The sequence below is a fragment of the Quercus lobata genome, chromosome 4 (assembly GCF_001633185.2).
Source record: "Quercus lobata isolate SW786 chromosome 4, ValleyOak3.0 Primary Assembly, whole genome shotgun sequence".
Classification (NCBI taxonomy): domain Eukaryota; kingdom Viridiplantae; phylum Streptophyta; class Magnoliopsida; order Fagales; family Fagaceae; genus Quercus; species Quercus lobata.
In genome coordinates, this window is record NC_044907.1 from 43,042,797 (window position 1) to 43,055,970 (window position 13,174).

General features: G+C 33.9%; 1 protein-coding gene across 3 annotated transcripts; it reads left to right on the forward strand.

Moving 5' to 3' along the window:
- The first annotated feature begins 2,068 nt into the window (after positions 1-2,068).
- Positions 2,069-12,073, forward strand: LOC115986301 (pleiotropic drug resistance protein 2-like). 3 transcript variants are annotated; one of them, XM_031109159.1, is made up of 20 exons: positions 2,070-2,791; positions 2,942-3,062; positions 3,649-3,737; positions 3,944-4,028; positions 4,409-4,699; positions 4,770-4,860; positions 4,988-5,888; positions 6,033-6,193; positions 6,352-6,455; positions 6,544-6,709; positions 6,796-6,918; positions 7,026-7,171; positions 7,772-8,104; positions 8,655-8,945; positions 9,039-9,122; positions 9,279-9,412; positions 9,525-9,752; positions 10,207-10,378; positions 10,625-10,879; positions 11,655-12,073. In XM_031109159.1, exons 1-20 carry the CDS (start codon positions 2,406-2,408, stop codon positions 11,922-11,924), a joined length of 4,431 nt encoding a protein of 1,476 aa, XP_030965019.1. In that variant the 5' UTR covers positions 2,070-2,405; the 3' UTR covers positions 11,925-12,073. The 3 variants fall into 3 exon arrangements, with proteins under 3 accessions (XP_030965020.1, XP_030965019.1, XP_030965021.1); XM_031109160.1 differs by lacking the exon at positions 9,039-9,122 and having other exon boundaries at positions 2,069-2,791; XM_031109161.1 differs by lacking the exons at positions 2,070-2,791; positions 2,942-3,062 and adding an exon at positions 3,088-3,512.
- The last annotated feature ends 1,101 nt before the right edge of the window (positions 12,074-13,174 follow it).

A 13,174-nucleotide genomic window follows, 5' to 3' on the forward strand; every position in this document is an offset into this window, starting at 1 on the left:
AAAACAAAATCAAACAAGAAGGATCTAAATTTTGAGGGCCAAAAGTGTACTTTAGTTTTAGTTTTGTTAATATCAGGTTAAATGTATACTAGGAAGAAAGAAATTAAAAACTATTGCTACAAAAGTCTATAAGTAAAAGAGAGTGATTTGCAAAATTTTAAATTTTTTATAGAGAATTAATTTTTTTTCCTTAAAATTTTCACAGAGAACAATAATAAAATAGGGAAGGGTGAGGAACATTAATTTTTTTTGACTTGTATTCATTTGTAAAATTGTTGTTACTTTTGGACGAACACTGTAAATACCATACACCCAGAAGATCAAAATGTAGTCTCAATATTTACGCATTTTCTTAGTAATAAAATAGTTTATGGAAAAGATTTTGGGGGTCTTATCGATTTATTTAAAGTGAAATATATCCATTAGATTTTGAAAGTGTCTGGTCGTAGTTTTGACTCAAGAGTCAAGACAATCAGCTACTTTGGCAGCTAGCTTCTAACGTTTCGCAGTATAGCCTCTTTCGTTTGTATGTATTTGCCTTTGTTTATTTTTTGGTTTTTATTTATTTATTTATTTTTGAGAAGGATAATCAAATAAATTTTCTATGTCTCTAGTTGATCAGCATGTAACATTTTCTAATGATTTGTTAAAAGTATTGGAAAATTCCGATCCGATGTAATTGATTTTATTTAAAAAAAAAAAAAAACAATTACCACCAAAGCACAAACTAGTAAACATGTATGGTTAATTTTATTTTCTAGATCCTATAAAAAAGGGTTTATTTTCTAGTTTATAATAGTATTTTTCAAGCTAAATAAACCACGAAATAAACTAAACACACATGTTATGCATGTTAACGGTAGGAACACATGTATTAGAGTATGAGGTTTGTCATATTATACATTCTTTAAAAATTCTTTCATTTAATCTTTTAATTAGTGTCATGTGTCACTTAAAAAAAAAAGAGAGAAATATATACTAATATTCTTTTAACTTTTCATTTAAGCAAATGTTTGAATGGATTGATTTATTTAACCTAGTAGATGTTCTGTGAGATCAATGTGTAGGACATCTTAAAGGTACAACTAGAAGTTTCACAATTCACATACATAGAGTCCGTTTAGGAATAGTTTATTTAGTTAAAACTGAAAATTTTTTGTTGAGAATACTATAGATAAAGTTAAAAGGTATTTGAAATAGTACAGTGAGGTCTATTAATAGTACCAAAAAGTGCAATGAGGTTCATGAATAGTACAAAAAATAAGCTGATTAGTAGTAAAAATAAATTGAATAGTAAAAAAATTTGGCTTTTTAAACTAATGGCAAACACAACCATAGACTCAACAATTTAGGCTCATAGTGCATTTATATTTGTTTATGCACAACAGTTTAAAGTCTCATTTTTTGTTTATGCACAGTAATATTTTTTTGTCAATTTTAAACAAATAAATAAATAAATATAGCCAATATAATCAGTTTTCAAAACAAAAAAGCTAATCCAAAAATAAGCATTAAAAAAGGTACATAAATGCCAGAATAATAAATATATATACCATAGTCAAATAGTAACTTGAAAAATGCCTCTCCTAGAACAACACCAGCGGCCAACACTAAATTAGGATTCATGTGTGTCTCTATATGCATGCACTATTTAACCCGGCTTAGATTCCTAGGAAACGACGATTCAAATGGAAAATATTGTGATTCTTGTCTCTCTTCTCTTTGTCTTGGAACGGGGAATTTTTTTTTGACTGAAGAGCGACCGTTTGGAAAACATATCTTTACTCGTTTGCGTTTGGTGTTTAAAAGGCAGGTCCTACAGTAATTGTGCACTTATCAGCGCCAACTTCACTTTTAATGCCGATTATATATTTTATTGGGTCTCACATGATATTATTTATATTTAAAAATTAATTTAATACAGTAATTTTAGTAATAAATTTTTAATTTTCAATAAATAAGAAGTGTCCAAACAGAAGTTGAATCCCTCAAATCTTTGACAAACTTTGGATAATTAATTCCATGCATACTTTTTCATCTTTATCCAAAGTCCACACTCTTTATAAATATCCATTTCAGTCAGTGACATGCTCTTACTCCTCACCATCTTCTCCTACATATACCATGTCCAAACCACCACCAAGCGACACATTCTTTCACACCCATCATCTCCAAATTTAGCTCAAAACTATCTGAGTTGTTATTCAAGATTCACATGTTCATGAGCTCATACAGACTTTTTTGAACTTCTTCACTCACTATTTTTAAGTACTCTTATGAATTTCTATGGCAACATAAGTTTTGTAGTGCATTAAAGTAAGGAAGTGCTACGTATAGTATCACACAAACACTAGGGAATAGTCAGATGCTCGAAAAGTTAAAAAAAGAGAGTATTGTATTACATTATGGCAGCTGCTTTGGCTGGAGATGAAATTGTAAGGTCCATGAGCAGCAAGAGGATGAGTTTCCGGTCATCCAGCAGCAAGAGAAGCTGGGCATCCTTGAGCTTGCGTGAGGCTTGGACAGGACAAACTGATGTGTTTCAGAAGAGTGGGAGGGAAGATGATGAAGAGGAGCTGATGTGGGCGGCATTAGAGCGGCTTCCAACGTATGATAGGTTGAGGAAAGGAATGCTGAAGCAGGTTTTGGATAATGGGAGAGTTGGTTATCAAGAGGTTGATGTTACCAATCTTGGAGTGCAGGACAAGAAGCATCTCATCGAGAGTATACTTAAGGTTGTTGAAGAAGATAACGAGAAGCTGCTTCGTAGACTAAGGGCCAGGACTGATAGGTAGACCCTTTTCTAAGAGTAGGGTATAGTTTTGGTTACATAATGTTTTAGTATGTGCCTTTTCTTCTTCTTCTTTTAATTGGTTGAATCGAAGTTCTATTATTAATTTTGATTTTAAGCTTCTAATGATCTTTAATCATTTGCTTTTAGGGTGGGAATTGACATTCCAAAGGTTGAAGTCAGGTTTGAGCATTTATCGATCGAAGGAGATGCATATGTTGGAGCCAGGGCACTCCCAACTCTGCTGAACTCATACTTGAATTCAATTGAGGTGTTTTTGTCTCCTATAGTTTGGTATTGTTTTAGTCAAACGGGGATTACACAACAAAGTTTTATATTTTCCATGATCCAATTTCGCTTCTTCTCCCGTCTCTATATAATTTTTATCTTGGAAGAATATGGAATGTTGTAGGGTAGTCAAAGTTTTAAAGGCTCTAGTATATATTTCTTGAAATTTGAGAAGAAATACTACTTCTCTCTCTCTCTCTACCTAACTTTTACATGGTAATTAATTTCTAAGACTGATTTCATATCCAAAATGACAAAACATATATCTGTTTTTTCTTTTTCAAATTTTGAGTATGCCCGAATGAAAATTCAAGTTGACTTTCTTTTTGAAATTTTCATGTACAAATTGACGGTGAGAGTTTGAGATTGTGACATATGAAACAAACAATATCTGTAATAAAATCAGTTCAGTTGTCAATGCATCAAAAAGAAGGTATTTAATTGTTGTTATCAATACATGTTCAATTGTTGCCGTCAATGCATCATAGCAGAAATGTTGCTTCAATTTATTTTACAGCTTGGTATATGTACTGACAATGGTTTGGTTTTTAATTTGTTGTGATAAATAGGCGTTTCTTGGGTTAATCAAGCTTTTGCCATCGAAGAAAAGGGTTGTCAAGATTCTACGTGACGAGAGTGGAATAGTGAAGCCATCAAGGTATTGAATTACTGCAAAACTTACTATGTAGTTTGTGTCCCCTGACTTACTGTTGAAACTTGAAACAATATGTTGTAGAAAACCCTTTTAATGAATTAGAATTAACCATATAGTTTTTCTTCTCATGTGCAGTGTCAAGGCTATTTTATTGAGCTTTTGAATTTCTTGTATGTACTTTGTTGATTAATTTGGTGGTTTTTCTCCAGAATGACACTGCTTCTGGGACCTCCAGGATCAGGGAAAACAACATTGCTGCAGGCACTTGCTGGGAAGAGGGACAAGGATCTCAGGGTGTGTCATTTTCTCCTCCCTATAACTAGGACAATGTCTGACAATCATTTTAAGATCTTGTATTATTCAAACTATAATATAATCTTTTTATTTTTTATTTTTTATTTTTTATTTTTGTTTCCTATTTGGATAGAGCAAATAGCAGGTAATGCTGGAAATTTTAGTATATAAAAAGTTCATGAAGTCTGGTTTGCTAATTCGTTACGTCAGTTTTCTTAGACACATTCCTCAAAATGTTTCTTAATTTATGAAAAATTTTATTTTTGCAAGCAATTTCACAATAAATTCCAAAAGTAATTGTTGAATTCTGAGTACTTCTAGTAATGATTACTCTTATATTATGAAGTCCTAACTTCGTCATTTACAACTTACACGAACAGATATCAGGGAGAGTCAGTTACTGTGGTCATGAGTTATCAGAATTTGTTCCTCGGAGAACATGCGCATACATTAGCCAACATGATCTTCATCAAGGGGAAATGACAGTCAGAGAGACATTGGACTTTTCAGGACGTTGTTTGGGAGTTGGAACAAGGTATGACCTGCTGACAGAATTGTCAAGACGAGAAAAAGAAGTTGGAATAAAACCAGATCCTGAGATAGATGCATTCATGAAAGCCACAGCAATGGCAGGCCAAGAAACAAGTCTTGTTACAGATTATGTTCTCAAGGTATGTTGGTAACCACCCTTTTAATTCTCAGACAATTTTCTTTTCTAACTTTTCAAAGTATGTACAACAGATTCTTGAATTGGACATATGTGCTGACATTATTGTGGGTGATGAAATGAGAAGAGGCATATCTGGTGGACAAAAGAAGCGTGTTACAATAGGTGTGTACGTAAAACATAGAAAAAAAGGACTACATATAAAATTGAAGTGTCAGTGTATTTTTATTTTATTTTTTCCAGTTTTTGGATTTAACAAATTGTCGAATTGGAATGATTATACTGAGTGCAGGAGAAATGTTGGTTGGACCAGCAACGGCTCTTTTTATGGATGAAATATCAAATGGTCTAGACAGTTCAACCACTTTCCAAATAGTCAAGTTCATGAGGCAGATGGTTCATATAATGGATGTGACAATGATAATTTCTCTTCTGCAACCTGCGCCTGAAACCTTTGATCTTTTTGATGACATTATTTTACTTTCAGAAGGCCAGATTGTCTATCAAGGTCCATGTGAGAACGTACTTGAATTTTTTGAAGATGTTGGCTTTAAGTGCCCAGAGAGGAAAGGAGTTGCAGACTTTTTGCAAGAGGTTACTTCCAAAAAGGATCAGGAGCAGTACTGGTGCAAAAAGAATGAACCTTTCCGATATACTAGTGTTCCTGAGTTTGTAGATCACTTTCATAATTTTCACATTGGCCTGCAACTTTATGATGAGCTTGGAATTCCATATGATAGGTCTAAAGCTCATCGTGCTGCATTAGTAAAAGAGAAGTATGGAATTTCTAATCGGGAACTCTTGAAGGCATGCTTTGCAAGAGAGTGGCTATTGATGAAGCGTAACTCTTTTATATACATATTCAAGACAACCCAGATTACCATAATGTCAATTATTGCCATGACAGTGTTCTTTAGAACCGAAATGAAGCACGGTCAATTAGAAGATGGAGGGAAATATTATGGTGCAATGTTCTTCAGTCTCATTAATGTCATGTTCAATGGAGTGTCAGAACTTGCATTGACTGTTGTTAGGCTTCCTGTATTTTTTAAGCAGCGGGATTTCTTGTTCTATCCAGCATGGGCTTTCGGCTTACCAATTTGGCTCCTCAGGATTCCTGTCTCATTGATGGAGTCAGGAATATGGATCTGCCTAACATATTACACTATTGGGTTTGCTCCTTCTGCTAGTAGGTATGTGCTTGCACATATATTCTTCCAGATAAATGAATAAACTTCAAGCGTATATGATTTCTTGTTATGTCAATTATTTTCCATCCATGAGCTATGTGAATATATAATTTATGTTTTATTAACATATCTTGAAAATTCTATTAGGTTTTTCCGCCAATTATTGGCATTCTTCAGCATCCATCAGATGGGCCTATCTCTGTTCCGGTTTATTGCAGTACTGGGAAGAGTTCAAGTTGTGGCAAATACGCTTGGTACCTTTACATTGTTATTGGTTTTTGTCCTTGGTGGGTTCATTGTTGCCAAAGGTTAGCAGTTTATGTTTATGTTTACGAGTTTTCAATAAATCTTTAGTGTTCAAGTCTCAACTAAAATGATTCTGTACATATATATGTTGAGAGATGCTCATCTCTTCATGCAATGCCATAATAATTGAAATAGTGAAAACCTCCTTCTCCTTGTTTAGATGACATTGCACCATGGATGATATGGGGCTACTACCTTTCTCCCATGATGTATGGACAGAATGCCATAGCCATCAATGAATTTCTTGACAAAAGATGGAGTGCAGTAAGATCTCCAAGAAAACTTGTAAACAATCATTCTGTTCCTTTAAAATTATCTTCAATTAATTATCTTCACTTTTTCTTTGTTACAGCCCAATCCGTACCCACTTATTCCTGAACCTACCGTCGGAAAGGTTCTTCTCAAGGCCAGGGGCATGTTTGTGGAAGACTATTGGTATTGGATTTGTGTTGGGGCACTCCTTGGGTTTTCTGTTCTTTTTAACATATGTTTTATCATTGCACTCACATTTCTAAATCGTAAGCAATCATTTACCACACTAATCTCCAGTTCAGTTACTGCAATAAGATTTTAGAGCTGACATTACTTTGAAAATCAAATGCAGCTTTAGGTGGTTCTAAATCCGTTATTGTTGAGGAGGATGACAATAAAAAAAGTGGAAAGCAGTCCTCTAATGGACAGCTTCAGATGAGAGGCATAGAAATGAGTACATCTTCAACCGCTCAAGGTTCCATAACTTGCAGTTCTATTTCTTTAAGAGATCATCTACATATTTGCTTTAAGGAAAATAAATGGTTCCTGCTCTTAATGATTGTAACATGTGAATGAGTACAGGTATTGATATGGCAGTGAAGAACACTCCAGACAACTCAATTGGTAGTGGTGCAGAGAATGCACCTACTAGAAGAGGAATGGTTCTGCCATTCCAGCCCTTGTCACTTGCATTTAATCATGTAAATTACCTTGTCGATATGCCAGCTGTAAGTATCTTTTCCCATTTCTCTCTTCCCCTCTTGGAGAATTGCCTTACGGTAGGGCAAGAAAAAGTGAAAAAATAAAAGCTGATTCAATAAAATAGTTGAATAAAAGGTTTATTTACCCAATAGACTGATCATTTAGAGCCTTTTTTTTTTGTTGATAATATGATAGTTACAATAGGGGTGGGGGATTTGAACTGCCAGCTGAGTTACAAAACTCTAGACAATCATTTACAACTTTTAATAATTTTTCCTAGAGTGCATCATAAGTGAACCATTAAATAATCAATATAATTTTTCCCAACTTTTAATAATCAATATAATTTTCCTAGACTGCTAGATTTCCAACTTTGTATTTGTCATGACTGAGGGACCATTAATTTTACGATAATGATATCCTGAATGTCTAGAAGATGCTCGTTAAAATAAGATGTCAAGATATTTTGAATACTGCATAAGATTGAACAACTCTGTATTGGGTGTTTTCCTAATTAGGCTCATAATAATGTGTCACATCAAGCTAACATCTTAATAGTTGGAAAAATTCAAAAGTTTAAACCTTTTAGTTTTTGAAATCTAGATTCTGAACACTAGTTTCATCAGGAAATGAAGGGCCAAGGGATCGAAGAAAGTCGTCTCCAACTATTACGAGATGTTAGTGGTGCTTTCAGGCCTGGTATTCTAACAGCATTGGTTGGCGTAAGTGGTGCTGGAAAAACCACATTGATGGATGTGCTAGCAGGAAGAAAAACTAGTGGTTACATTGAAGGAAGTATCAGCATATCTGGTTACCCCAAGAACCAAGCAACTTTTGCTCGGGTTAACGGTTACTGTGAACAGAATGATATCCATTCACCCAATGTTACCGTCTATGAATCTCTTGTGTACTCTGCCTGGCTGCGTCTTGCCAAGGAAGTTAAGCAGGAAACTCGAAAGGCATGTTTCTTTGTCCAAAATCTACGTTTTGTCTCCAAACATGTCATTTCCGTGACTGTATGAGCTTATTCTATTTTATCTCTCAATTTAATAGGTGGTTTTTACTTGCTAAGGAAAAAAAAATCTAACTTGTGCCTCAGTCCACAATATTCTAGTTTCATAAGTTAATTAGCCCAAATAATTAGATAACATCATATTTTGGGCTGTGCCCATATATCTACAGGTCATGTGGGTAGAAAACTACTTCACAAAATCATTTTTATTCATACAACTTGGAGCCATTTACATGATTCATTTTTTCCATTTAGGTATAGTTCAATTTATTTATTCTGATTTCAGCTTTCAATATTTTGGTGTCTTAAGACAAGAAAAAGGTTGGAGTCTCTTAACCTTTCCAAACTTTGTTTCTTGACATGAATGATTTTCTATTAATAGTAAATATGTAACTCATAATATGTATGTTCCAATTATCCAATTACCGTGCATGTCTAGCAACTAAAAGTTTTACAAATGGTGTTACTTACCACAGCTTTCATTTTTTGTGCAATAGATGTTTGTTGAGGAAATCATGGACTTGGTTGAGCTAAATTCATTGCGGAATTCCTTAGTTGGTGTTCCAGGAGTAGATGGTCTGTCAACTGAACAGAGAAAGAGACTCACAATAGCTGTAGAATTGGTTGCTAATCCCTCCATCATCTTCATGGATGAGCCAACATCAGGCCTTGACGCTAGAGCTGCAGCAATTGTAATGCGTACAGTGAGAAACACAGTGGATACAGGGAGAACTATTGTCTGCACAATTCACCAGCCAAGCATAGACATTTTTGAAGCTTTCGATGAGGTATATAGGATATATCAATATAAACATTTTGTGTTTGACTGACTGTCTTATAATCACATAACACTACTAAATTAAATATCAAATTGCCCACAGCTACTGTTGATGAAGAGGGGTGGACAAGTCATTTATGCTGGACCCCTCGGTCACCATTCTCAAAAGCTTGTAGATTACTTTGAGGTGAATAGCGCTATTCGCAATGCTTAGAGAACCAACATTTTATAGCATTAACTTTTTGAATTTTTTATCACAAGCTAATATCTATAGCCACTGCAGAGGTTATAAATGCAGCAACTCTTAGAATTTTACTCACAAACTAATATATGACAATTTCAGGCTATCCCATATGTTCCTAAGATCAAAGATGGATATAATCCTGCAACATGGATGCTAGAAATCAGTTCTCCTGCAGTTGAGGCTCAACTCGATGTGGATTTTGCAGAAATTTATGCCAATTCTGAACTGTACAAGTAAGAAGAACATTAGACATTCTTGAAAAATTCCAGCTTGTTTTTTCCTCTTACAATTTTTCAATTTTATTTTCGGATAGAATAAGTTTTTCTATATTGATTTCCCGTACAGGAGGAATCAAGAACTCATCAAAGAGCTAAGCACGCCATCACCAGGATCGAAGGACCTTTACTTCCCCACCAAATATTCCCAATCCTCTGTAATTCAATGTAAAGCTTGCTTTTGGAAGCAATATTGGTCTTATTGGAGGAACCCACGATACAATGCCATCCGGTTATTCGTAACGATAGTCATCGGTGTTCTATTTGGGCTAATTTTCTGGAACAAAGGAGATAAGACGTAAGTCTTAAAATTCTTATTTTCATATCTTAAATTGGACTAATATCAAAGAACTACCAGGGTATGGTAATTAACCCACAGGGTATGATTGATTTTAAACAAGAATTACTTATATTATCTGATTTTAAGCATGCACTGAAAAAGATTATGATCCAAGGAAGTTATTAACTTGATCTTCACTCGTCATTTTGTGGAATTCTGCATAGTTACAGAAGCATTAAAAAGGGACAATTAACCTCTTAGTTATACAATGGATGGACTCTACAATTAAGTGCACCATTTCTGTGCTACTTCATTGAGGAATATATCTGAAGCTAATTGCAAAGTATCATGTTAACAGACATAAAAATCATACCATTGACCTTTTAGAGTCTTAAAATAAATGGTCCAACAATTAAGTATACTATTTCTGTCATTCTGTGCTTGTTTAATGATGAAACTATCTTGTTAACAGGCACAAGGAACAAGACCTGCTGAATCTACTGGGGGCTATGTTTGCTGCTGCTCTTTTTCTTGGAAGCACTAACACAGCTGCAGTGCAGCCTGTTGTGGCAATTGAAAGAACAGTCTTCTACCGGGAAAGAGCAGCAGGAATGTATTCAGCTTTGCCTTATGCTTTTGCTCAGGTAAAGGAAGATTAAAACCACTTTATCACCTCAGAGGAATTATTTTTAATTTTATACTCCAACTAATTAATGAAAGAATAAGAACAAGAACAAGAACAAGAACAACAACAACAACAAACAAAGTTTTAGTCCCAAAATTTTGGGGTCAGCTTTGGATCCTAAACATATTGATTAAAGAAAGAAAAATGAATTTAATACTCTGATTTGCAGCAGAAATAATTGGCATTTTTATTTGATGCCCTGCAGGTGGCAGTGGAGATAATTTATGTAGCTATCCAAACTTTTGTCTACACTCTTATCCTTTACTCAATGATTGGATTCCATTGGCGACTTGAAAAGTTCTTGTGGTTTTACTTCTTTATCTTGATGTGCTTTATATACTACACATTGTATGGGATGATGGTAGTAGCTCTGACTCCTAGCTACCAAATTGCCGCCATTTTTATGTCCTTCTTCCTAAACATCTGGAACCTGTTCTCTGGTTTTCTCATCACGAGGCCGGTAAGTAATACCTAAACAATTACACAAAATATAGTATGATATATCCACGTAATGAGTATAGTACACAGAAGCTTTATTTGAAGCGATTTTACTTATATCAAATGTGCATTGGCATGTCTGTTATAAAAATTTTGCCTCCTTTGAGATAAAATCCTAGCTTCAACATTGTCACAATCAATAGTGTAGAAGACCTCCTCAATGAACTGTTATTATTAAGGGCCAAGTCATAATTTGAACATCTAGATTGGGAGTTGGGAAACCTTGTGGGAGTCAAATTAACACATATTTCTTCTATTCCAATAGCTTTAACTATACATTCTTGAGTAAGATAAAGTATACATTGAAGTATTTTTAAATGGAGAGGACTTAATGAGTCATTTTTAGCATTGAGCATATATACAAATAAAAGCAGCTTATTAAAAAAACAATGGGAAACCATATCATATGCATAAATTCCACATGGTAGGAAAAACTATGGTTTAACGATATTTGTGTGATTGTTATACTGATACAGGAAAGGATCCACTCCCATTTTAAATCCTCTACTTTCCTCTAGTTTTTAGTTAGATGAAAGACATGTCGCATTTAAAAAATCCAGTCTTGAATCCCCATATAAATCATTCAAAATCAAATAAGAAACATATGTCACAAATCTAACTACAAATTAGAGGGAATCTTGATATGGAATGCACCATTCAAGATTATGATACAATTTTCAAGTCTATTACATTAAAAGAAAATTGAATTTCAAAATTCTAATGGTTGACATGTGCAGCAAATTCCAATATGGTGGAGGTGGTATTACTGGGGCTCTCCTGTGTCTTGGACAATCTATGGCCTTGTGACCTCTCAAGTGGGTGACAAGACCACTCCAATTGAGGTACCTGGACAAGGCTATATGCTTGTGAAATATTACCTGAAGTCTCACTTGGGCTTTGAATATAACTTCCTTGGAGCTGTTGTTGCAGCCCATATTGGCTTTGTCCTCGTTTTCTTATTTGTCTTTGCCTATGGTATCAAGTTCCTCAACTTCCAAAGGAGATAAAAAGAAAACAAGGATTCAAGCTTCAACAATGATAATAAGATTTTGTCTGAGCAATTGATCTAGCAGAAAGATATGGTTGGCTTAGTATTTTTTTCACCAACTTTGTAAATTAATGACTTTTTATCATTAAAATATTCACAAATTCAGGTCCTTGTACAAAAAAAAAGGTTATGCTAAGAGTTTGAATTGGCTTTTTAAATTTTTTATTTTTTGGGTAAAAGAGTTGTGCTCATAAGAAGTATGAGCTCTCAGTGGTTATTGTACATAGCAAAAAATGCAATTTACTCCCTATACTCTTCTTTTTTTCTTTTTTTGTGAATTATCATTTTAGTCTATTAAGTTTAAATTTTATCATTTTACTCCATTAACTTTGACAACATTGTCATTTTAGTTCTTTCATCCATTGCCATTAGAAAAACTCCATTAACATTGTTTCTTACTTAGTTTTTTTTTTTTTTTTTTTTTTTTTTTTTTTTTTTTTTTGTTTTTAAGGAAGAGTTAACATGCAATTTTTAAGTAGCAATGGATAGAAAGACTAAAATAACAGCGTTTTCAAAGTTATGGTACTAAAATGACAAGGTTTAAATTTAGTATATTGGTGGGTTCCACCGTTTCATTTAGCTTATATGATAAAGTTTATTGTCGTTGAATAAGATATTTAGGTTCGGTCTTTGTCAATTGTTTTTATCAACTTCATGAACCCTGAATACCATATTTAGCTTATATGATAAAGTTTATTGTCGTTGAATAAGATATTAAGGTTCGGTCTTTGTCAATTGTTTTTATCAACTTCATGGACCCTGAATACCATATTTAAGTTTGACTATAAAAATAAAAAGTTTTTAGACTAAAATGATAACTCAGTAAACTGATCTATGTAAAATTCACCTACAAGTTTGGTTTTATTATCAAAATCTAATCTGTCAAATGTTGGGACAAATATAAAAAAAGCCTACAAAACGACGTCGCGTTCGCCATTTCATCATATTAATGTTTTGAATTAGAGCTTGCCACATTTTCCACCAAACGCACGATCACATTGTCTTTCTACAATTATTACAACAAGCTAGAGTCAGAGTTAGTACATGCTACAGTGAACTGAGTTTTGACTTCAAGCTCAGCCATCCCAACACTTTCAGGTTTCAATTTCTAGAAGCCCCCGACTCACAATCGCAATCAACCAAAGAGTCATTGAGACCCTTTACAACATTGTTACTGTTAATATTGTCTTCTTGCTTTTTCAACAACTT